The 23,180-nt window shown below is 34.4% G+C and overlaps 3 protein-coding genes across 7 annotated transcripts in view; 1 reads left to right on the forward strand and 2 right to left on the reverse strand.

Moving 5' to 3' along the window:
* Window positions 1–4,389, forward strand: part of LOC144433856 (EF-hand calcium-binding domain-containing protein 4B-like) — a 97,875-nt gene extending 93,486 nt beyond the window's left edge. For all 5 annotated transcript variants that reach the window (XM_078122237.1, XM_078122239.1, XM_078122240.1 and 2 more), the window contains one exon: window positions 178–4,389. In XM_078122237.1, coding sequence (XP_077978363.1) covers window positions 178–342 — 165 coding nt within the window. In that variant the 3' untranslated portion in view covers window positions 343–4,389. The remainder of the gene's footprint in view (window positions 1–177) is intronic.
* Window positions 4,390–6,190: 1,801 nt separating this feature from the next.
* On the reverse strand, window positions 6,191–14,519 carry LOC144433783 (2-amino-3-ketobutyrate coenzyme A ligase, mitochondrial-like). The gene is made up of 10 exons (XM_078122146.1): window positions 14,501–14,519; window positions 13,605–13,846; window positions 12,656–12,745; window positions 11,618–11,837; window positions 11,021–11,114; window positions 10,284–10,453; window positions 9,797–9,906; window positions 9,195–9,296; window positions 8,395–8,518; window positions 6,191–7,060 (listed from the first exon to the last, which is right to left on the reverse strand). Exons 1-10 carry the CDS (start codon window positions 14,517–14,519, stop codon window positions 6,954–6,956), a joined length of 1,278 nt encoding a protein of 425 aa, XP_077978272.1. The 3' UTR covers window positions 6,191–6,953.
* A 3,834-nt stretch (window positions 14,520–18,353) lies between these two features.
* Window positions 18,354–21,782, reverse strand: LOC144434587 (uncharacterized). The gene is made up of 3 exons (XM_078123058.1): window positions 21,698–21,782; window positions 19,889–20,145; window positions 18,354–18,646 (listed from the first exon to the last, which is right to left on the reverse strand). Exons 2-3 carry the CDS (start codon window positions 20,123–20,125, stop codon window positions 18,536–18,538), a joined length of 348 nt encoding a protein of 115 aa, XP_077979184.1. The 5' UTR covers window positions 20,126–20,145; window positions 21,698–21,782; the 3' UTR covers window positions 18,354–18,535.
* Between the last annotated feature and the right edge of the window lie 1,398 nt (window positions 21,783–23,180).

Consider the following 23,180-nt stretch of genomic DNA (forward strand, 5'->3'; position numbering starts at 1 on the left):
ATTTCTCTCTCTGTTGCTATGGTTACCAATACCAAATCTTAGGAAATGCACTGGCAGCTATATATTTATGCATGATGTATTTTTTGAAGTGATGAAATATTTTTCATGGCACACAATCCACCTCCCAGGGGTCTGCAGTAGTAATATTTATGTGTTTTTTTTTCACCTTATCTATAGGACTTTGAAAGTTTATTCTTTGAAGGCAGTGCCAAGTCTGGTTACAATGTAGATGAATGCATACAAGCCATGGCTAGAAAACTATTAGAGAGAGAAGACCAGGAGATGGAGAAAGCGCTCACACTAGGAAATGAAATACAGAAGAAGAAAGGATGCTGTGACTAGGCAACCAGATGATGAAGACAGAGATCAGGAGATGTGCTATCTATCTATCTATCTCTATAGATACCTTGCCAAAAGTATTGATACTTAAACTAAGAACAGCTGGGCTCTCTTACAAATATCGCATACTACAAGTCCAAGTTTGTAAAACTGTGCATAGACTTAAACACAGGGAAATAGATCAAAGCGCAGTATGGGAAAAATAAAGTTGCACAAAGATTTCTCAAAAAATTTCTTACAAGCTACGAACTCAGTTTAATATCAAAACTGCGTATTAATTATGAGGACAGAGAACCATTATATTAGAAAAAAAAAGTTGCAGAAAGATTTTGGGGTCAAATTTGTTTAGTTAGGTTTCAAAGAATCACAATATTCTGTTGACCAACCAAGAACATATCATAGTAGTAAATCAAATCTGATAATGATACTGTTATCAATTATTTGGTCATGATTTAATTAAAAGAAAAATAATAGTTCTATGGTAAGTAGAAATTCAAGTGATCTCACATATTGCGATGTTAAACAAGTAAAAAAAGTAGACTGTACTTTATATTTGCTAGAACATCTTGCCCACTGGACAAATTGATACATCATGTATTAAACATAGTATAAGTAACAACAAAGTACTAGTCTGATTTGTCATGAAAAAGTCATTCATTTTCTCTGAACTGTGCCCTCTAATGGTATCAAAATTACACTTGTCACTAGAGGGCGCTATTACATTCGTGACAGGATTTTAGACCTGTGATCAAGATTATTTGTCTTGACAACTTGGTAAATCTTTCTTCATTAATAGTACCGTTATATATCTGTAAGTTCTCTTCATAGTATGCTTTAATTCTGATTTTAAAATATTTTTTAAGGAAAGAGGGACAAAACTGTCTCAGCAATTCATATGAAACTTTTTTTTTTCACCAGTGCATTCATTGTGTGCCTTATACAAAGCAAAGTCTTCCCTTATTTAGAATGTAAATATATCTGTATTCTACTTGACAGTGTCTTTTCACTCACTCATGCATACATGCTAATTAGTATGATTTAAGAAGTTAAGATTTTGTGACATTATTGTTGTTGTCTTCGTCGTCGTCGTCGTCGTCGTCGTCGTCGTCGTCTTTATTATTGTCATGGTTTGAGAGTACTGAATACTTTATATGGATAGTTACTTTATTTATGTTTATTTAATGCACTTTAAAGTTGTACTTTATTTCTAGTGGTACTATTACATGTATGTTTGTTTCAAAGGTCAGTAATATGTCAAAGGTCAGAGTTCACCATTTTGAAAAAGTTGGGTCAAAGGTCAGGACTTACTTTCAAATGACAGGACATTTTAAAAGTCAGGAGTCCTTTTCAGAGGTCAGAGGTCATCACAAATAGTGCCAGCTTGATTGCCATAGATAAATATTTAAAATAAGAAGTTAAAACAAAATTTTATATAAATTCAATATATGAAAAATGTAGTGTATGGTTCAGTTGGCCTAGAAAGCATTGTAAATCATACTTACATTTTAAGTATTAACCATGTACATACTTGTGTGCCTTATACCAAACTTTGAGGATTAAATTACCAATAATGTCATGACGTTTTCAATCCTTTGCTGCCATCCCCAAACACCATTAGTCTTCCACCATCCACCAATATGTGCCTAAGTTTCTCATACTTGGAAACTGTGAATATAAATTACCTTACAAATAAACCAATCACTGATTGGTTGACAGAGTATTTATTACAATTCAGGCTTTATTTAACCAATCAGGACAAGACTTGGAACTTAATACTTTTCAGTTGTTACATTTCATAATTTAACCAATCAAAATGTGTCTTGCAGTCAGTCACTTCATCCCATATCATATCAACCAATCAAGACCTGGCTTGCATCATAAGAAAGCTAGTTAGCCAATGCCATGTGCCTTATTAAAATGAGAGTAATTTGAAAAAAATATTATCTAGATTAGACAGTACTTAGAAGAATTAGAATGACAATAAAGAGTGCCTTATTTTAGATTGTAGTATTAATGTTAGACCAGTACTTAGAAGAATTAATTGTTATGATCTCATTACTCACTATAGTAATAAGTATCTTACAGACTAGCTTGCAGAACATCATACTAATATACAGTACCACACCATTTTTTGGACCAAAAATTAACTTTTTAAGTGCACATTTCTGATATTTCCAGCCACTGTTTCTAGAAAGTGAACATTTGAATATTGTAAATCTGGAATGTTTGCTAAAGACTTAGTTTCGTGTATTTTGCCAGAAATAATATAAAAATAAGTAGTTACTAAAATGTCTCTTTGTACCTAAACAATGCACAAGGCTTAGTAATTCATAAAAAAAAATCAGTCTTTGAGAATTAGTTGAAGACTGAAAAATCACAATTTTCTGTGGGTGAAAGTGTCCAGGTTTATGTTAATAGTATGTATATCAGCACAAACGCAATAGATTTAAACATGAATTTGAATAATGGACCACAAATTAAAACAGCTTGTCAACACGCATTAGTTCAACCACTAATGAGTGTGGTTTAAGACACCATGCATAGTTATAGTTATAAGCTAAATTAATCTAAATGAAAGAGTGACAGCTAAAGTGATGTTAGTGTGAATTACATTTGTACAAGTTTATTTATCAGTTTGCACATTTTATATGGGACGATAGTTTCACTGCATCACCTGTATAAGTATTTTTCCCATGACTCTTTACACTATAGAGTATGTTGGAACTTGCCTGAGACATACAAACTTGCCTAATTAGTTTGCAATATGTACTGTACATTATACAAACTTGCCTAATTTAGTATGCAGTATACCATACATTATACACATTGCCTACTTAGTATGCAGTATAGCATACATTATACAAAATTGCCTAATTAGTATGCAATATGTACTGTACATTATAAAAACTTGCCTAATTTAGTATGCAGTGTACCATACATTATACACATTGCCTACTTAGTATGCAGTATGCCATACATTATACAAAATTGCCTAATTAGTATGCAATATGTACTGTACATTATAAAAACTTGCCTAATTCAATATGCAGTATTCCATACATTATACAAATTGCCTAATTAGTATGCAATACACAATATATTGTATAAAATTGCCTAATTAGTATGCAGTATACCATACATTATACAAAATTGCCTAATTAGTATGCAGTATACCATACATTATACAAAAGTGCCTAATTAGTATGCAATACACTTTACCTTCTTGAGTACAGCATCATCAAAGAATAGTCATAATTTTCTTTTAAAAACCATAAGTGCAATTACAACTTTCAGGGTAGAATTACTGTTTTCATTGACATTACTGGGAAATAGCATTTGAGGAAAATATTTACTTTTAATGTTTCAAGATTTTGAACCCACTGGCTGGCTCTGTCTAGAAGTGAATATATTTGCATAAATTGTATAATTTGTAGTATTATGAATAATGATATATTATACAAAAATATTGACATGTAGGCTGTATATGTTTGAAGAAATTTTAATTCATGTTTTGAAATTGATGTCAGTGTTACCATTGGCAACAATATGCCCATTAAATGATGGTCCACAATGTTTGAATGAGAGAAAAGAATCATTCCATTTCGTGTAAAGGTTGGGTAGCATACATTCCAGAGGGACTGGAAGTAGGGTGTGTATTTAGAAAGATAAACACAACTTGGCAGATTACCAAGTATGCAAATTACCAACAGAAATGTACATGTATTTCTGGTACTCTGTCAAATTATTGGTATGTTTAATTTTGCAATTTTTTTCCTTTGTTGGATAGACGGTTTTATCGTAACAAATTTTTGTCAGAATTATTTTATAGAAGAAACAACCATTAAAAGGGTACATTGGTGTCATAAGGTGATGTTTTTTTGCTTTGCTTTACAGACATTAAAAATCTTGTAAATTTTACTTTTCATTTACATATGAAATTGTGTGAATTGTGTACATTGCTGTAATTTATTGGAATAAAAATTATGAAATATGGACAGGTGGGGGTTGAAACAAACAAAAGACATATGTTTTTGATTTAATTTATTTCTTGACTTTCAGGAGAAAGTAATAAAAGTACAATGACTATACATTATTGTGTTTTCGTCTTGGTATTCTTTAGCAGATTCAATATTAATCACTTTCAGCCTGCAAAAATCACTTCACCAAATTCTTATTTTTCTGTTATTTTTGGCAGATTTCAACTTTATTTTAGACCAAAGTTTTAGACATAACTGTTGTGAATACATTGGTATCAAATTTACAGGGAGAGATGATTACATTTGTAACAAATACCTATTATTTGCTTCATTTATTAACCCTTTCAAATACAACCTGCTTTCCGCCAAAACTATGCAATTCTTAGTAATGAATATTTGTACTCCTGGACCAAGAAATTTTTGACTCTCTTAAGAGTTGAAATTTTCATTACCAGTATGAACCCAGAGTCCATGAACATTCATTCTTACACATTTCTTCTGAACCTCTCCAATTTTTTTAGAGAAATCAATTCAAAATTTTTCTCAAAATTAAAAATTAAGGGTTTAATGGTATGATACAATGCCATGACACATCTAAAGAATACTATCACTAACAAAGACAAGAAATAAATACAACTATTTTACAGAAAGGAGTCCAGCTAGCTGCCAATATAATCAAAAGGCATTAAAGAAATAAATAAAATGCTGTTAGTGCTTTCAGCAAGATGCCATTGTTTCAAAATGAATTCAACTTGTACTGGAAGACATAATTTGGATGTAGTACAGACAAGCCATAGACATTGGTCTCTCTCCAATGTATACATGTACAGTCAAACCTATTACCTGAACTATGTTCCTGATGGGACACGTGTAAGATTTCACTCTTAAATATGGCAAGGTATTGATGATTTCTGTGTTTCTTGATGCTCTATGATGAAAGAGTATGTTTGAAACAATGGCACCACAAATTTGTGACAAAGATTGAAAACACCCACACAAATAAACAAAGCTCAAAAAAACAGAACATAACAAGTTTCACTATGTAAATAACAAAAAAACCCAAAAAATCCAAGGATATATATACTGCACACACACTAGGGTGGGATTTCATCCCCTTGTAGAACATGTAAAGGCATTGGAATTAAATGGCCCAAGTTTAAATTCCTCCCGTTTGTACATCCTACAAACTATACTTTTTTATCTGTGATAAGTTTCATGCATAAAGATAGGAAGAAATTTGTCACATGAAGATATACATGTAGAAAAGATTTTATCAATTTGGCCTACAACTCAAAATATTGTTTAATTAAAGGGCAGTCGGTATGTTACTTTAAAGTATGTTAAAAGAGATTACTGAAATTGTCTACATAATTTAATACCAAGTTTGATTTAATAGGTGCAGTGATTAATTCATAGAAAATCCACACTTCACAAAGTATGAATTCACGTTCCTACTTTTTACATAGCATAAATGCTGTACTGTACCTAATACATACAATGTACTATTTCACCATCGTCATCATCATACTTGTTGTTGTCGCCGTCATCGTCATCATCATCATCATCATCATCATCATCATCATTTGAGCTCACTTGGGCAGTTTTGACAATTTGTCTCCATTGAATATTAGCATTGAATGACAGTAATAAAACACTAACAATGTATATGGAGATTAAAACCAGCAAAGCAAACAAACTATTTTGCACTGATAACTGTAAGCATTACAAAGTATTGCATTAACTATGTAACTATGGTATCACACAACATACATCTCATAGAAACCAAAAGACTTTAAACTTCATAGCTTGCATCACATAAGCATACACTAATATTTTTTGTAAAAATCTCAAGAAAGCAGTGTGTCAGCCATTATTTGGGGGAATGATTAATCCTGTTTTACTAAACTTGTCGTATTTTTGTGTACAAACAAATACCCCCTAGTAGAAAGAGGGTTAATTAGAGGAGAACCAACAGCAAAGAATATCAATATATATTAATGACAAGTGTTTCATATGCATTTGTAGTCAAGCTGCCATGACGACTCAATTCAGCATCAGCTAATTTGTCATTAATTAATCCTCTTTCCCCTACTTGTACTTAGTTGTGTACATGTACAAACAAATACCCCCTTGGGAGGAAGACCATTAAACATTGCATTGTTAGTCCTAATAACCCAACACACTGTTACATGCATGAGTCAGGTTCAACAAAAAATATGGAATATATACTCTGGTTGTTCTACGTCATGACAATGCATGTCTACGTCATTCTTCTGCTGTGTTCAAGATTTGAGTCAAAAAGCTTAAAATTGCCATTACTTCCCCTGATTTTTACCAAATATTACTGGCGATGGTATAACTATATTATTCTGCAATAGATTTCTTTGTTCAACCAGAAAATACTCATGCCCTAAGGAATGTCGCTACAAGTCTAGAAACTCGTAGTGACAAGGGCCCTTAGGTCACTCGTATTTTCCTTGGCTGAACAAAGAAAAATATTGGGGATAACATCTACCGGTAATTACATTCTGCACGTATAGTATTAGTAATGTGATTTGCCATTGTTATTTCCCTTCAGTTATGATATGCAAGTAGGCTGAAAAACACAAAGTCCACTGACATGATATTTTTACTTTACTAAATAACCCCCAAATCTTTGCCAACTGCTATAAATGCAGCCACAGCATTATCTATGTCTTCTTCTGAATGTGCTGCCGAGATCTGAACTCTGATTCTTGCCTTGCCTGTTGATAAATCAAAATCCATTTTAAGTGTTTATCTGTTCATCCGATATGCATATCTGAGTGAAATGTATTGTATTTATTGACAAACTCAAATCCATTGTGTCGTGCCACCATCACTATATATGATATGATATGATATGATATGATATATGATATGATATGATATGATATATGATATGATATGCTAATTCAACCATCATAAGAAAAGAAAAAATAACATTAAAAGCATACAATGTGTGCAAAATTGTATTAGAGTGGGCGAGAGGCTAGAAAATAGCGACTAATTAACTAATAGTTACTAATTAAATAAGCTCTTATACCTATTGGAAATTCCAACCACAATTTTGAAATTTTCTTTAATATTGTTTAGCATGATACCTAAGTGCACTAGGGGGGGAATATCTTTCATAAATGGTGTAAATTCTGCACAGAAATAAACTTTAGTTTGGATGTTCTTAGTTACTGGCTAAATTCTTTAATGTGGGACCCTGAAGTGAATCAAACTACTACTAATGACAAAAGAGATGATTTTGATTTTACAAAGTTACTTAATTTCACGCTGTATCTGCAAAAACATATAATCACTTTTGACATCACTGAGATTTTGATTAGACAATAGGTATTATCAAGCGACTCATTTTTAATATGTAAATATAAAGATGCCAGAGTTGCAGAATAATCTATTATCATAATCTCCCATTTCTAACGTAGTCAATATATCTACACATTCATATTGCATAAAAAGGAAAGGATATTTATTTATTTATTTATCGGATAACCAATAGGAGTTAGTCCCATTTATAGGCGCCTTTGGTTCAGTGTTAGTGCAGGAGGAACCCGGAGTACCCGGGAAAAACCTGCATTGTAGGGTAGAGTCAAACTGAACGACACTCTCCTTACTTTAGAGTGTGGTAAATTTAATCAAACCCAGCTGACACCTGGCAGGTCTGAACCCAGGCTACAGAGGTACGAGGCACACAAGCTAACCGCTAAGCCACTGACAACACTGGGGGTTTATTTATTGTCCTATGATACTAACAAAATCAGACTTTTTTAATGTTTAACCAACATAATGACAACATTCCTATGTTGTCTGTCAGCTGAAACACTGTGTACAGGGTCATCTAAGGTCACATCTGCTAGTATCATTATTACTGTTGTTCACATCGCTAGCTAGCTATGAATAACACCCTAACCCTCCATTAAGATAAAGCTATTTTTCAAGTAACAGGATTTGTGAACTTTCATTTTCAGAGAATGTAAAACAGCAACTTACGAATCTAATCAACAAAAATGTTGAAATATGGTAAAGTATGTAATTTGAATCATCTTACCTTTAGGTACAACAGGGAAAGTAAATCCAATTACATAGATATCACGTTTCAACATCTCATCTGCATATTTAACAGCCAAGGCACCGTCTCCCAACATGATTGGACAGATAGGATGACCTTCACCCTGGGTACAATAAAATATGACATCAGTATTGACTGGATATGATTGGAATCCATGTTATGAAGTTTGGAAATAACACTGCCATGTGATGACCCTTAATGTCTGTTCTGTTAAAGTGGCCATATGGATGAGGACTGGCTACTAATTTTGGATTTTTAATTTACAGAACAATTTTATCATGGTGTCTTACTTGAAAAATTAATGTGAAACAACATAGACCAAGTCTGTGTTTGTAACTCAATGAATTGCAAGGCTAAAACAATGTGTAAAAAGGTCTGTTACTGTACTTACAATAACAAACATTTTACACATTTATCAATCTTTTGCAATTTATTGAGTTACAAACAAGGACTTGACATACGTTGTTTCACATTGATTTTTCAAGCAGGAAGCCATAATAAATTGTTTTGCACATTGTAAATCTGAAATAAATACCCAATCTTCATTCATATGGCCACTTTAAGATGTGATGTAATGCACTATTATAGTAAACGTTGTTTGATGAGCAACCAACATTTGTAACTTGATGCTATTTTACATGTATAACTAGTTTAAAGTGACTGTTCTACAAGTCAATATTACAGCTGATATACAACTTGGCACTCACAAGTCTTGTTTCACATTCCTTTACTGATACACTGACTTCAGAATCTTTGCAGTATTTTTAGGTTACACTTACCCCTAAATTGAAGCCAGCAGCTGACATCTGATCTCTGAATCTCTTGGTGTTACTTGTAACTTTATTAACTAGAGTACTATCTCTAGCAAGTAAATCAAACACCTAGTAAAGACAGAATGGTGTACTGTTACTTATACCTTTATCTACTAATTTACTATCTTTACCAAGTAAATCAAACACCTTGTAAAGACACGCAGAATTATAGTGAATAAGTTTCAAAACAGAAATAAGTTAAGCCTCTGAAAGTTCTAGAGGGCTAAAAAGGTTGTCTGGTTTCACTAAATAATGTTACAATGAAACACAATGCAAAGAACCTTGTACTGAAATAAAGACAAACTTATCAATTTTCAACTGAGCCATAACTCGGCATGTAGGTTAGGAATATTAGGCAAGACTTCACTGTAAACATTTACAGTATTTGAACGTACCAGTTTTTTGAAAACAACTTCTGTCAAGAAAACTTTTCAAAACTGTCCATGTTGTTGACAGCACAATAGAAGAATATGCAATAAGACTTTATACATTGGCATATCGCAATAACTTTGAAAAAAACAGCATAAAGAAATACTATAAGCTTCAAATATGATTTACAATCAACTTACTTTGGAAGCACTTGCAACAACTGGTGGTGGTAGGGTATTTGAAAATAAATATGGCCTGGATTTCTGTCTTAGTAAGTCTATCAGAGCTTTAGGACCACTGGTATATCCACCTAAAACAAAGAATGTACAGAGTAAAAGTCAACCATTGCATGTAACATGCATATGTATTACTACATAATTTATTTATAAATAATTACTTGTAATGTATCAATGGGCACACATACTATTGACAAACGGTAAGCCATCAGACAGAATATTAATTCATGTAAAAATGACATATTTACCAATTCTGCAAAAATACAGTGGTGGCAAAGTATCCCATAATACTTCTATAGATGACTCTTTACTATGAACATACCTATGCCCTTATAAGGTAGTGGGTTCTAGCCTATGATTTCTAGACAACAATATAGCAAAATTTACATAACAACACAACAGTCTGTTATTTTTTTTTTTAAGGTAAACACTATATATGCTCATTACTGACCTGCTGCTCCACCAAGAGCTTTACCAAGTGTAGAATTAATGATATGTGGTCTTCCTGATATATTCAGATATTCCTCTGTACCTCTGCCTGATTTACCAAGGAATCCTGTAGCATGGCATTCATCAATGAACACTAAAGCTCCATATTTGTCAGCTAGGTCACAAATCTCCCTGTAACCAGAAAGTCACAAATACATCGTTAGAATTTTATTTGCAAAAGTGAATGTTCATGGACTCTGGTTTCTTATGGTTCATAGTTTCTCCCCATGTTGTTAAGTGATATATGATCATGGAATGTTAATTGCTGTGTACTAGCTTGAAGTAGTACCGATACATTCCTGAGTTGATGGTGATGAATCAGCCAAAATGTACAATTTATTGTCCATAAGTGGTGAGTATTTTTTAGTCTGATATACTCTGTTGTAAATACTACTTGTAGTCAGTAAAACATGATGTGTCAAGCAAGTTGCTCTATCAGCAACAATAGATGGCCAATGAGGGTGGTACAACCCAACACAAGTTACAATCCATATGACAAAACTGTTGTAACAAACATTGCTTATATGAGACAAATCTAGAATCCCTTTATAGTATAAAATATATGTTACACCAAATCTGTGAAACTGCCCATTTCATGTAATGTGCATGTAACTTTGCCCAGTTCACGGAATGGTCAACCTTATGCAAATGAGAGTATAATTATGTGTAAATGTATATCATATATGATCTAAGACTTACTTCAGTGGTGCATAGTTGCCATCCATACTAAATACACCATCTGTAGCTATCAGCTTAATCCTAGCATTGGACGAAGACAACTGCTGTTCAAGATCTGGGTAAGATTTGAAGAAAAAAAACAAGATGGATGAGAATAGGTACAAAATGATGAAATTTTAATAGTACATAACTTATATTATCTCACAGTACATGTATTTCAACCACTTCCATTTCAGTGCATTACTGTAATTATTCTGATAAATTTGACTTTTTTCCAAAACAAAGTTCCTGTCTGGTTGAAATAGTACCTTATAGCATTTTGAGATATATTTGTTACATTCAGTCTTTTTAAATACAAAATATTCCATAGCAATATTATGATGATGGTCAGATGGAAAACTCGATCTATAGAAAAGAATTTTACTAGATCACATCTGACTTCAAATGTCCAAGTATTTTGATGAGCATATCTGTGCATTATTAATTTCAAAATAGTCAACTATATTGGGATAGTTTGTTCTTAACTGCCATATCTTTGTGATTGGAATTTTGAGCCTACATTTCTGGGCTTTACATAGACATATGCTATCAACGATAGAGACACAACTGCATTCTTACCTGTCATATCCCTGTGTTTGTACCTATGTTTCTGGGCTTTACATAGCCGTATACCATCAATGATAGAAGCATGGTTGAGTTCATCAGAGAACACTGCATCATCTGGTGTCAGGAGAGCTTCAAAGATACCAGCATTTGCATCAAAACAACTCGCGTACAGAATGGTATCATCACGATTATGAAATTTAGAAATCTTGTCTTCAAGTTCTTTGTGAATATCCTGTAAGGAAATAATGTTATATTGTTCAAACCTTTGATGTTGATGAATGAAAGAAAAACATTTCATTCCCAATATACTTCCTGGATATGTTCAGAATAAAAGCTAGCCTGTCCACAGTGCTGGAGTTGTGACTATGCTAGCGTTTGTCTACTATGAGAATTAGCGTAGTTACAGATCCAGTTCTGAGAATATGTTACCTAACAGTAACAGATAGCTAACAGCCTTTATACTGAACTCACCCCTTATCTCATCTTTTGGAAATCATCTAAGATTGGGTTTTAAGAAAAATTCCGGAGACCTTCAAAAATGAGCTACTAAATTTAAAGGGCCATGTTTCAATACTGGGTCATCACGTTAGTGTCAACTTATCATTGGAATCATAAGGATTACATGGGATCATTCTTTTGTTCAGGACCAACGTTTTTTAATAGCTCTGCCAGACAACTATTTTTCACATCTGAATTTTAATCCTTACCCAAAGTGAGCAATTCGAAATATCCAGATACAAAGGTAGATACTTTTCATTGATTTTAAACTCCATGATTGACTGGGTGGGTGGGTGGGTGCAAGCATTGCAGTAAATACCAAAGCTTGAATTTAAACCTGTGCTAGCCGTACTGATTGAAACTTTCATTATGCAATAAGAATACATACTATTATTCCTGCTAGCCCCACTGAACTCGACCTGGTCATACTGATGATGATTCCTGTATGCAGTTCCTGCTCAAGTAGCATAAATGTGATATTAAAATACGTAATTAGTAAGTGTTTATAAACTTTGAGTTAGTCAAGTTATTTCATATCCTAATCCTACATACCTGTGTTCCACAGATAAACCTGACAGAACTAAGACCAGCACCATACTTATCCAGGGCACTCTTGGCTGCATCTATCACTTCTGGATGGCTCTGAAATAAAACAATCAAAAACTTCACCATAAAAAATCAATTAAAAACGGGACATTTCACAAACTACTAATTTAAAATTTCTATCATTAAAAAAAAAAGTCGATCATATTTTTTCGAATTGATAGTTTATATTTGGATTTTGGGATACCAATACGACATTGGTTGGGATATTGAATTTACTATTTTGAATAATGTAGTACTCTATCTACCAAAAGCACGCCACTTACCATACCTGGAATTGGCAAAGTTAGTCTAGTTCCTATACGATGTGTTATGATTACTACAATCATCTCCACTCACGTTATTGTAGCACAGAAATCTGTGTAACCCCAACTGCGTTCATATACACATGATGAATGATGTTATTGCGTCCCCATGATTGGAGAGGTGGAGTTCGGATAATGAGCAATTGTCTAAAGGAACTAACCAATTGCAACTGCCTGTCAATTTTTGATGGCCTACTACTGACATGCATCATTTACCCTTTGCACAGCAGGGGTAGCACAAATTGCTTTGCTAGAATAATGACTTTCCTTATACGTGTGTGGAGATGATGCTAGCAATTATAAAGCATCATATAGGAACTAGACTATGGCAAAATGGCCAAGGCATAGTACACAAAATTACTACACAAGTTCGATATGCACATTCTGCACTGGATTGCATTGGAAGCAATACTGTATATTTACTAATGCTGATACACACACCATGATACATATGTATACAATGGACAATTTTGACAGCTAAAGGGTATAATGATAAATAGAGCCCTCACAGATTTCCATATCTATACATATCTTGAACTATTTCTTAAACTGAAGAAAAAAGAGAAAATTTTATAAATGAAGTCATTACTTACAGATAAACCAAGATAATTATTTGCACAAAAGTTGAGTATTTTTTTCTGTGTTCCTGCAACTTGTATGGCAGCTGCTTGTTTAGTTGTAATAACTCTCTCTGCTTTCCATGTACCAGCTTCTTTGATTCCTGTCAAAGTTTCACCTAGGATATCATTCATTGCATCTACAGCTGGTTTGGCAGCATAGCCCCTTGCAACACATGTTGCACGTGGGGTACACACTATCAACTTTGTAAGTCTACCTGAAATATGGAAACATGCACATTAAATGTCAACTTTGACAGTTAGATACCATTCCGCAAAATTTTTTACTTGGTAAGCAAGCACTGAAGCAGGGATGCAATTTGCACTGGATAGCGGTACAGCTAGCCTAGGGGTCACATAGTCTCCAAGAATTGTGCAACTACTTCAGACTTATTCAGTACATATTTCAGACTTATCAAACATGTATGATCATGAACTGAACAGTTGATTACATATTGATAAAATTACAATAGTACCAAAATAAATTACACGGTACAGTACATATGTAGGTCAACTCCCGGGATTTGGCGAAAAATGCATTCTGAGCAGACAAAAGAAGGAAATGGAAAGAGCTAAATTGAAAATGTAAACAGGCTTTCAAAGTAGTGCAGTGCATTGTAACCCACATTCAAAACCCCAAGGTTGTTTTGTAGGTATGCATAACAATGCACGGCCATGTGTTGAGCCGGGTGTTGAGTCCCGTTTCGTATGTCGACAACATAGTTGGCATATTTCTACTTAAATGCAACAGTTTATGTTGCAATTACTGACCACACAGCAAAACCCGAGACACTAAGTACGAATATCAATAGCTATTAACAAATGTTATTGCTAAATATGTCAACATTCAACCACGAACTCACTACACTTACTAGTCAGTAACGTCGCCATCTTTGGAATGGACCATTTTCAATGAAAGGGGTTTGTGCGGTGTGTCATCATTCAACCATGGCACTTGATGTGTTTATCACTACAAATTATGTTTGATTATGAAAATCTCAATTTATTTCTTATTTTAAATCAGTTTTAAACCAGTAATTTTTCATAGTTGTGGGCATATTCACACATGTCTGACGTATTGAAATCATGGGACCCTACATTTGATATAGGATATTCCGACGTTTGGTAACCAATCGTATCGACTGCTCAGATGGGTGTGAGAAGGGCGTGTAATACAAACAGAGCTAGATCTAAGAGAGATGTCAGCATGAGGTTATTTCATGACTGTTTCAATCCGTAAATCTGTTTGTAAAATATCTATTTGAAAAGTGAAACAGGTAAGTTATTTTTAGACCCTGAAGAAGACCTCCTGTGTGGTCTAAACGTTGGTAATAAAGTATCTTAAACGTAGACAACTGGACTTAAGCTTTATCAATTGCAAACCGAATCTAAAACTATTGTTGTAACATTTTGACAATAGCTATAATAATAAGTGGGTGTTGGTTTTATTGTATTCAAAATAGGGTGGTGTTTCTGATGAATTCCATGATCTTGACGTGTACATTTGGAGTACATAGAATAACAGGGTGATTATATCCGCACATCAAACGCATTGCATGCAATCACCCACTTCTCTAATCTATCTCTATGCATCTAACAACAGTACTTCAGTTTGTTAGTAAGCTGACAGTTCAGTTTCCACAGTAGTAAATATATCAGCACCATGATTCATATTTTCATATATATTATGTGAATCTATTCATACAAGCAAGATTACCGTATGTACCTCTGCACCCTTCCACAAATGAGTATCACAGTAAACAAAATGTGGTAATTTTACATATATGTAGTTTTATTTGACAGACAAAAGTTTTTGAAGTACAAACCAAATACATCAAAGCATACACATAAATTATACATATATTTTCATATTTTTATATTTGTAAATGATATTACAAAATACAATATTGTTGACCTTACAATGACGTAAAGTACTGGCAGCACAGAGTGACAATTATGATGTAAAACACACATGTAAGTTTTCTTTGTTGTATTGCGGCATATACAGCCCTGTTGAAAGCTTAAGGTTGCCCTACTTATTTCAATGTTTCTCATGACCTATCTGGCCCAATATCTATGGAATCTGACAAAATGTTTGTTTTTTTAAATGACGCCCTCTATGGCCACATAACAAAAAGATAACATCTCTGATGTCTGATGGTAATTATTCTCTCAACCCAGAGTTGTTCGTGACATTGGTGCGCCTTGGACAGTGTCAAAAAAGAGGCTGTGGTTTTTACGATGCCGGTGGTAAAATGGTGACACCACATGCATCCACAGTTATGAATTGAAAGCATCATCTAAATGTATACACACATTGACTTTAAAAGTTTAATACTTGTATTTCCTTTTTTATGATTTTAAAGCTGCACTAGCTGTAATTGCAACATTTTTTGAAACTGATTTATTAGGTATAAATGACTTACTCATAATACCGTACACCTTGAACAATATTGAATCAGCTGTGGCTAGATTGTACTTTTACACATAATGGTACAAATATCAGTGCCCGAATGCAGCTTGGATTCCAAACAGTTGTTGTACTACTTCTGGATACAGTCGAACCCCCAAATCAACATGCACAATGTCTAATAATTGGTACTATTACAATTTTCAGTGAATATATTGTTGGTTGTCTGATCGAAAGAATAATATTCAAGTTACAGCTAGTGAAGGTTAACTGACTGAACCAAGTCCATCATTTTAAAGTAGTTGATGAGAAAGAGAAATAAAAAGGGCCATTCTTAGAAAAAAAATTTAACCCACAAGAGTCCAAGGACACGTCATAACAGGTGCTCAAGGTTTGATTTGTTATCCTCTTAAAGGATGTAATATGTACGATATCAGATAATATGATTTTAGTAATATTGATGTAAAAATGATTACAGCCAACATATAGCTGTAACTAAAAGACATTTACGCTGATTAAAAATTTACCAAAAATTTCAGAAAGGTTCACGTTTTCTTCACTATTGTCTAGCTCTCAATACGGCAAGATTTCCTGTAGCCCATCAAATGATAACTGAGGAAAAAATCTTCAATTTACAAATTAAGCACTAATATTTGTAAAACTTTGCATTTCTCCATCAGTTTGTTTTCATTTTCAGTATTAAATTGTGGCAACTCAAAGGAGAGCGCCTACATTATATTACCATATTCCCAACTATAAATTTGTCGAACCATTTGGACAAAGTGCCAATAAATAGTACAACTGTGATACGTTTGAAGAACATACTCATACAGTAAGTAGAACTGCATTAATAGCATACTTTAATGTGGTATATCTAATACAACTGTAAAGTGTACATGTTAAAGATGGTATGATATCAAAACATGAATACATGGAACTTGTTTTCTTTAAAGATACTCCACACAGTATTGTAATACAAAGTTATTTGGTGAGAGTGTGTTCTCAAGAGCAGCACCCCACTGTCGATAAATTCAAGGATATCAAGACACATCGGCATGCAAGAGGTTTCTAACTTTTTTTCAGCACCACGCACAGGACAAAAAGTCGTATTGGATATACAATTTTTTTAGATAGATTGATTGATTGATTGATTGATTAAGACATTTGAAACTCATGAATACATGGAACTTGTTTTCTTCAAAAGAGACTCCACACAGTGTTTTTGATTAGGGTGTTTCACTGTAAGTACATAAAAATCTATCTTGGTTCCTGAACTATTTTATTGGGATATCCACCCAAATTATGATACAAAGTATTGAAATCTATGTCAGTTATTCCAAGGTTTCCCATTCAAACATTATAGCACAAGGTATTGAAATCTGTGCCAACTTTACTGGTGATTTCCCTCCTCTGTTACCAAGGTTACCAAACTTTAGCAAAAACACTATCCACTTGTTAGATATTCTTATCAGACCATTAAAACATAATTCAAAATAAATAAACATATTCATAACTTTTGTCAAAAACATCATTTTTGGAAAAACAAATTTGTCAAAGAACATTGCAGCATCAAAACAAAGAGATCCTGATATTTTTAATTTGTACATACATGTATCCAGTCGAAATCTTTTCACACATTTGATAATATAGTAAAAGATATAATGTAAGAATTTGTTGGAAATTTGTCATTCTTCTTCCATAACTTAATCATCAAGTGATTCTTATTTCAAAACATGAATACATGTAATAAAACACAATATCCTTAACAGTGTACCCTCTAAGCTAATTTGACATGCCACTGATGCACACAATTTCTAGTGGCGCATCAAAATTTTGTGTTTCCTTATCTTTTTAACTAAGTAGTGACTCACAAGAAATGCCACTTTTTATCATTTTTGGCTATCATTAGAGGGCACACTGATCCTTAGATATTTTCAGCAATACTGAATCAAACAACACGATTTTAAAACCACAATAATATTTCAAAAATTTAACAAATTAATTTTCAGCAATGGTAATCACAAGTTAAAATATACCAAATTTATTGGCCTTAAATAAAGTTGAACTCCGTACCCCATCCAAACCCCTACCCCCATCCCAACCCCTACCCCGACTCCATACCCCCATCCCTACCCTACCCCCACCCCAACCCCTACCCCAACCCCAACCCCATACCCCCCATCCCTACCCTACCCCCACCCCCAAGCCTATCCTCTCATTTCATGAAGATCCTACATACTTGACAGCCAGAAAAAATACAAAAGTTTGAATTTTCAGTTTGATATAATAGGAGACAAAAAAAATGGAATTCTGCTTTCTACTTTTGTGTATTTGTAACATTTTTAGGACAGATACATAAAAATTAGTGTTTCAATGATTTTCACTGAGATTGAGTATGTATAGCATGAATGCCACCTTAGTGAAAATATTAAAATTGATGTAAAACGATGCATTTCTTTATGCCTCCTCCATAATAATGCCATGTATTTTGGTGAGATTACATAGCTCCACATTCTTTCAGCATGGGTTCTAATTTTCCTGATTTGTACAGAGACTTGGTTTCTGTTCCTCCTCCTATACACTTCCCTTTGACAAACACTCGTGGAACCTGTGTCAAAATAAAACAAAGATACCTTTTGAGGGTAATCTGATACAATAAGGCTTAGACCCACAATAGTTTGTAGTAGTGTTTTTAGTTACAGGAGGTATAACTTGGTATCAGTTTGAGTTCCCTAGTCATTTTAAGCAGAGATCCCAACCAAACTTGCATCATATATGGAATCTATGTTGTTAATCTTAATTTACCACAGACAAGGAATCTTTTCCTTGTCTGTGCTTTTTACCAGATTTCCCACTTCTGTTACAAACACTCTGTAGAGATCAACAAAAGTGTTAACATCATTTTCTACATGGCAGCTTGATTTTACCAGCCTAAAGCCACTATACAGCCAAAACTTCAACAATAAAAATCATTTCTTTAATGACAATAATTTAGGACCATGTATGAATGGTATTAAAGCCATACCAACCAGTGCTACGAGCAGACACTGTTTAGTACATCAAATTTATGTAATGGGGTAATAACATCGATGACTTATTGACTCAAAACAGTTTATTTTAAGAGCAGTTTTCTGAAATTCTATATGGCTACAGAGAGTGATCTCATCAATAACACGGTGACTTTGAACTTGGAAATTGGAAAAACCAAAAACTGATATCTATACAGTAACTTGTAAGGATTTTTTCATTTACATTCCTTTCTATGCAATCGCAGGAGCCTCAGAACCGAGATTTTATTCATGCTAACTCAAGTAATTGAGGAGGAAAGTCAGATAGGAAGCCTAGGCTCCAACTAAAGCTGTCAGGGTGATAAAGGTTTCAATAACTTTAGCCATTCAGACACAACTGGTAGTGGTGATAATGAGTCTCAAACTGGCACCTTGTAGATTCCAAACCAAACCCATCTGCCAACTAATCATTTTACCATATATGATTGATGGAACAGCATTACTCCTGCCAATCTTAAATTTCATCATGTTCTAGTTGTCTCAAACACTTTCATACAGGTAATATCACTACTTGGAGTGCTGGTACAAATCATATAACAGAAATATTGACATGCGGGGGGGGGGGGGGGGGGGGGACTGCGATAGATGGTAATGGAGCAAGAGCAGAGTTCACACGAAAGGGTTTCCTTTCTTCCTAAAAATTGTATTATAAATTATCAACATTGTGGATTTGGAGGTCAGCACACACAGCATGACAATGCTTCCCAGTATGACTACCCATGGAATTACAACCCCCCCCCCCTCCCCTCCTCCACCCTCCCCTTATTACATTGTATACTTACTGTGCTTGCACCTGTCATTTGAGTCAATATACTCTGCAGTGCTTTGCCATCATTTCGTTGATTGAGTTCCACCACCTCATACTTAGCTTGCAGTTCATCAAATACTTCTTTAGCCATGGTACAATATGGACAGTAACTTTTAGAAAAGACCACCACACAATTATCATGTATTGTAGCTTGGATGAATTTAGCTTCTGAAGAATTCATATCAACTTCTGATGATGCATAGCCGCCCATTTTGAAATCTGAAAATCTGTCTGGAATAATAATATGTATGATGGCAGTAGTGTTAAAAAACTTTTTAGCAGAGAAGACAATTATTTTTTGAATTTATGATTGTAACGCTTCTCTCAAGGATTTTCCTAGAAGAGACAGTTTTCAGTTTCATTGATCATGACATTATCTCAGGTTCGAGGGCGGGTAAAATGTGTACCCCAAAGGCTGAAAGCACTATTCTCTTTGCAGCCAAGTTTTAAAATGATATTAGTATTTAGAGATATATATAATGAGGTGCTTGAGTGCTGAATTGTATATCCTACTAATACCACAGCTCCATTTGTGGTGATAACTTGATGATAAACCCATCTCTTATTTTCACATATACATTTGAATCAGACAGCATTGATTGGTTGTCAGGGGCAACAGGGTATTACGTGGCATATCCACCTTACCCCTGTGTGTATGTGGAGGTACCCTTCTACATGTTCCTCCCTGATATAACCCACACACACACACTTACGCATGCACGCACGCACACACACACACACACACGATGTTGGAAACCATGTGTAGTTTAACTCCTCCCATCAATTGTCAATTATGTTAATTAATAGTTTAACGTCATATTCATTACTAATCATGCCACTCCCGACAGTATAGTTTGCACATGACATCATCCTCGGTTTATTATGAAGAGCTGATGATAGAAATGGCATTTCCTTTATTAACTATAATCTGTAGTACATACATGTAGTTCCTTTGATTGACGCTGTGTATACAACCTCAAACATCCTTACAACGGATGTCTCTAGTTAGATTAAACAGATGTATTAAACGGTAATTCACTTCTTTATGAGAACTTGTAGATTAGAGCTTATGTAAAACTTGTACAGTTTGTAATAAACCTCAGATGTGATTTAGACACTGAACTCAACGCATCTCGTCTCTTACTTGGGCCACTCGTCCTCTCTCCCTTTCTCTGACGAACCATTCTCTCAAGTGTACACGCTACACACACACACACAAACACAATCAAATGGAAGCTGTGAGATTTGAATTGGCAATGATTTTCACTTAAACAAACCAAAATTACAGAAATGCTAAATAACCCGCCCCAGCCTCGGTACCTTGTTTATTGTACATAATGTAATGTGATACTTCCATATATTGTTTTAGGATGTCACTTCTTGATATGACAATATCTTAACAATTCATATGACAGTGAATGCGCTATGTGTAGTCTGACAGTGTACAGAGTAATGACATTCCAGGGAAGTGTGTGTATGGGGATACCCCCCCCCCCTTCCTTAGTTGAAATTAAAGTGATGGGAGAATTAAGAATAGGTTTGTATTTATCAGAGACTTTCACTTTTGTGTGTTGTAATGTGTGAGCTTAATTAATGGGCTTGGTCAAGGCCCCGGGTCAAGGCATGGTCAAGGCTATCAAGCACTGGCAAAAAAAACCTAAGAAACCGGACGGTACATGTAATGACTGTGACGACAATGGAATGCTAGCTAATAGAATACAGAATATAATTTCTTCTTATCAATTGCGACACAGAACTCACAAGTCGGCGATATTTCCCTTACCTTGACAGTGATAATGATATTGTGTAGAACTACACTACTATACGATACAGGATACAACGTCCGTTCATAAGTCCACAACCTTTGACCTGACAGTGGTTAGAATGAACACTAGGGGGCGCTCTATAATAAATCTGTGCTGTCGATGTCGACCGCGCGCGATACTGATACATACACCATCTTTCAAATTCAATACTGGGCCCACTGGGGTATATGTGTACGTATATACATTAGTCAAGGAAATTTAATTAGTTTCATTCTTTCCATTTTGTTCTTTTTTATGGTGTCTTTCCTACAAATAAATAATATGTTACACTTTCTCCCAATATTATTAAGTTTTGAAACTTTTAGTACAACCTTGGAGTAATTATACTGACAGTAATTACTCCAAGCTACAGCTAAGCCCACAGCTAGGACCCGTATGTAGGGCATGTTGGACTGTGCGACATAAGCGACAAGTTTCGATAATATTATTCATCAAGCGTTCAAACTTTCCGCCAATGAGCACTGCTGATTATATCACATGATATAATTTGACCAATGGCGACAAATATTCTATGTCTGGAACACGCTATAAGAGTGCAAAAGTTATAGAACACGCCGTAGTTACGCCGTTTCGTGTGGAGAGAAGAACACTGTCGTATTGACTAAACTTGTACTAACTTCAACCCATCATTTAATGATTGTTATTCTCAGTATTGTCACCCTCAGTATCGTAGTCATGTTTATTGTAAGGAAGACGAGGACGCCATCTACGGTGATCGCGGATTATGACAAGTAAGGAATTTAGCTTTTCATTTGGACAGATAATATACTGCATTCTAAGTCACTTTTCCAGCATCTCTCGTTTTAAAAGCTTGATGCTGTGAACATTTTTACTTCGTCTTACTCAATTTACAATACGATACGATACGATACGATACGATACTATACGATACGATACGATACAATACAATACAATGCAATGCAATGCAATGCAATGCAATGCAATGCAATGCAATACAATACAATACAATACAATATTTGTTTTTATTTTCATTATTTAACAGTGTGACCGAAGACCGACAACTTCACCAGCAGTTGTTAAAGTCTTTTACCGTTAAAAGAAACTGCACACAAAAAAAGGCGCCTATCGTACACAAAACTAACGCCGTTGGTGTACAGACAGAACCAGACATAGTTGGAAGGAATGATTCATGTGTGCAGACTAACGTAGTCAGTACAAAGACCATCGCATCACAAACCGTACCACTCCTAACAAAGTCACTTGGCGTACAGACACAAGAAGAGTGTATCCGTACTGTAAATGTGGGAATACAGGCAACGTCAACGTCAGAGACGGTCGGAACTCAGATCTATAATGACGACTTTACCGATGGAACAGAGTCACCAACGATCGTACGTGGAAATGATATTTCTACTCAAACATTTGAGAAGTCTTTCAAGGATACGTTTGTGCAAACAGATGATATTAATTATGTGGTGA

This window comes from Glandiceps talaboti, chromosome 4, assembly GCF_964340395.1.
Source record: "Glandiceps talaboti chromosome 4, keGlaTala1.1, whole genome shotgun sequence".
Classification (NCBI taxonomy): domain Eukaryota; kingdom Metazoa; phylum Hemichordata; class Enteropneusta; family Spengelidae; genus Glandiceps; species Glandiceps talaboti.

What these genes read in the sequence shown, in the direction of transcription:
- LOC144433783 (XM_078122146.1), bottom strand. An exon ending in CAAACACAGGGATATGACAG is followed by an intron (nt 11,115 to 11,617) that starts GTAAGAATGCAG and finishes AATCTTACCCAG; the next exon opens with ATCTTGAACAGCAGTTGTCT. An exon ending in AGCTCTTGGTGGAGCAGCAG is followed by an intron (nt 9,907 to 10,283) that starts GTCAGTAATGAG and finishes TCTTTGTTTTAG; the next exon opens with GTGGATATACCAGTGGTCCT.
- LOC144434587 (XM_078123058.1), bottom strand. Translation starts at nt 20,125, where the DNA reads ATGGGCGGCTATGCATCATCAGAAGTTGATATGAATTCTTCAGAAGCT. An exon ending in AAATGACAGGTGCAAGCACA is followed by an intron (nt 18,647 to 19,888) that starts GTAAGTATACAA and finishes ATTTTGACACAG; the next exon opens with GTTCCACGAGTGTTTGTCAA.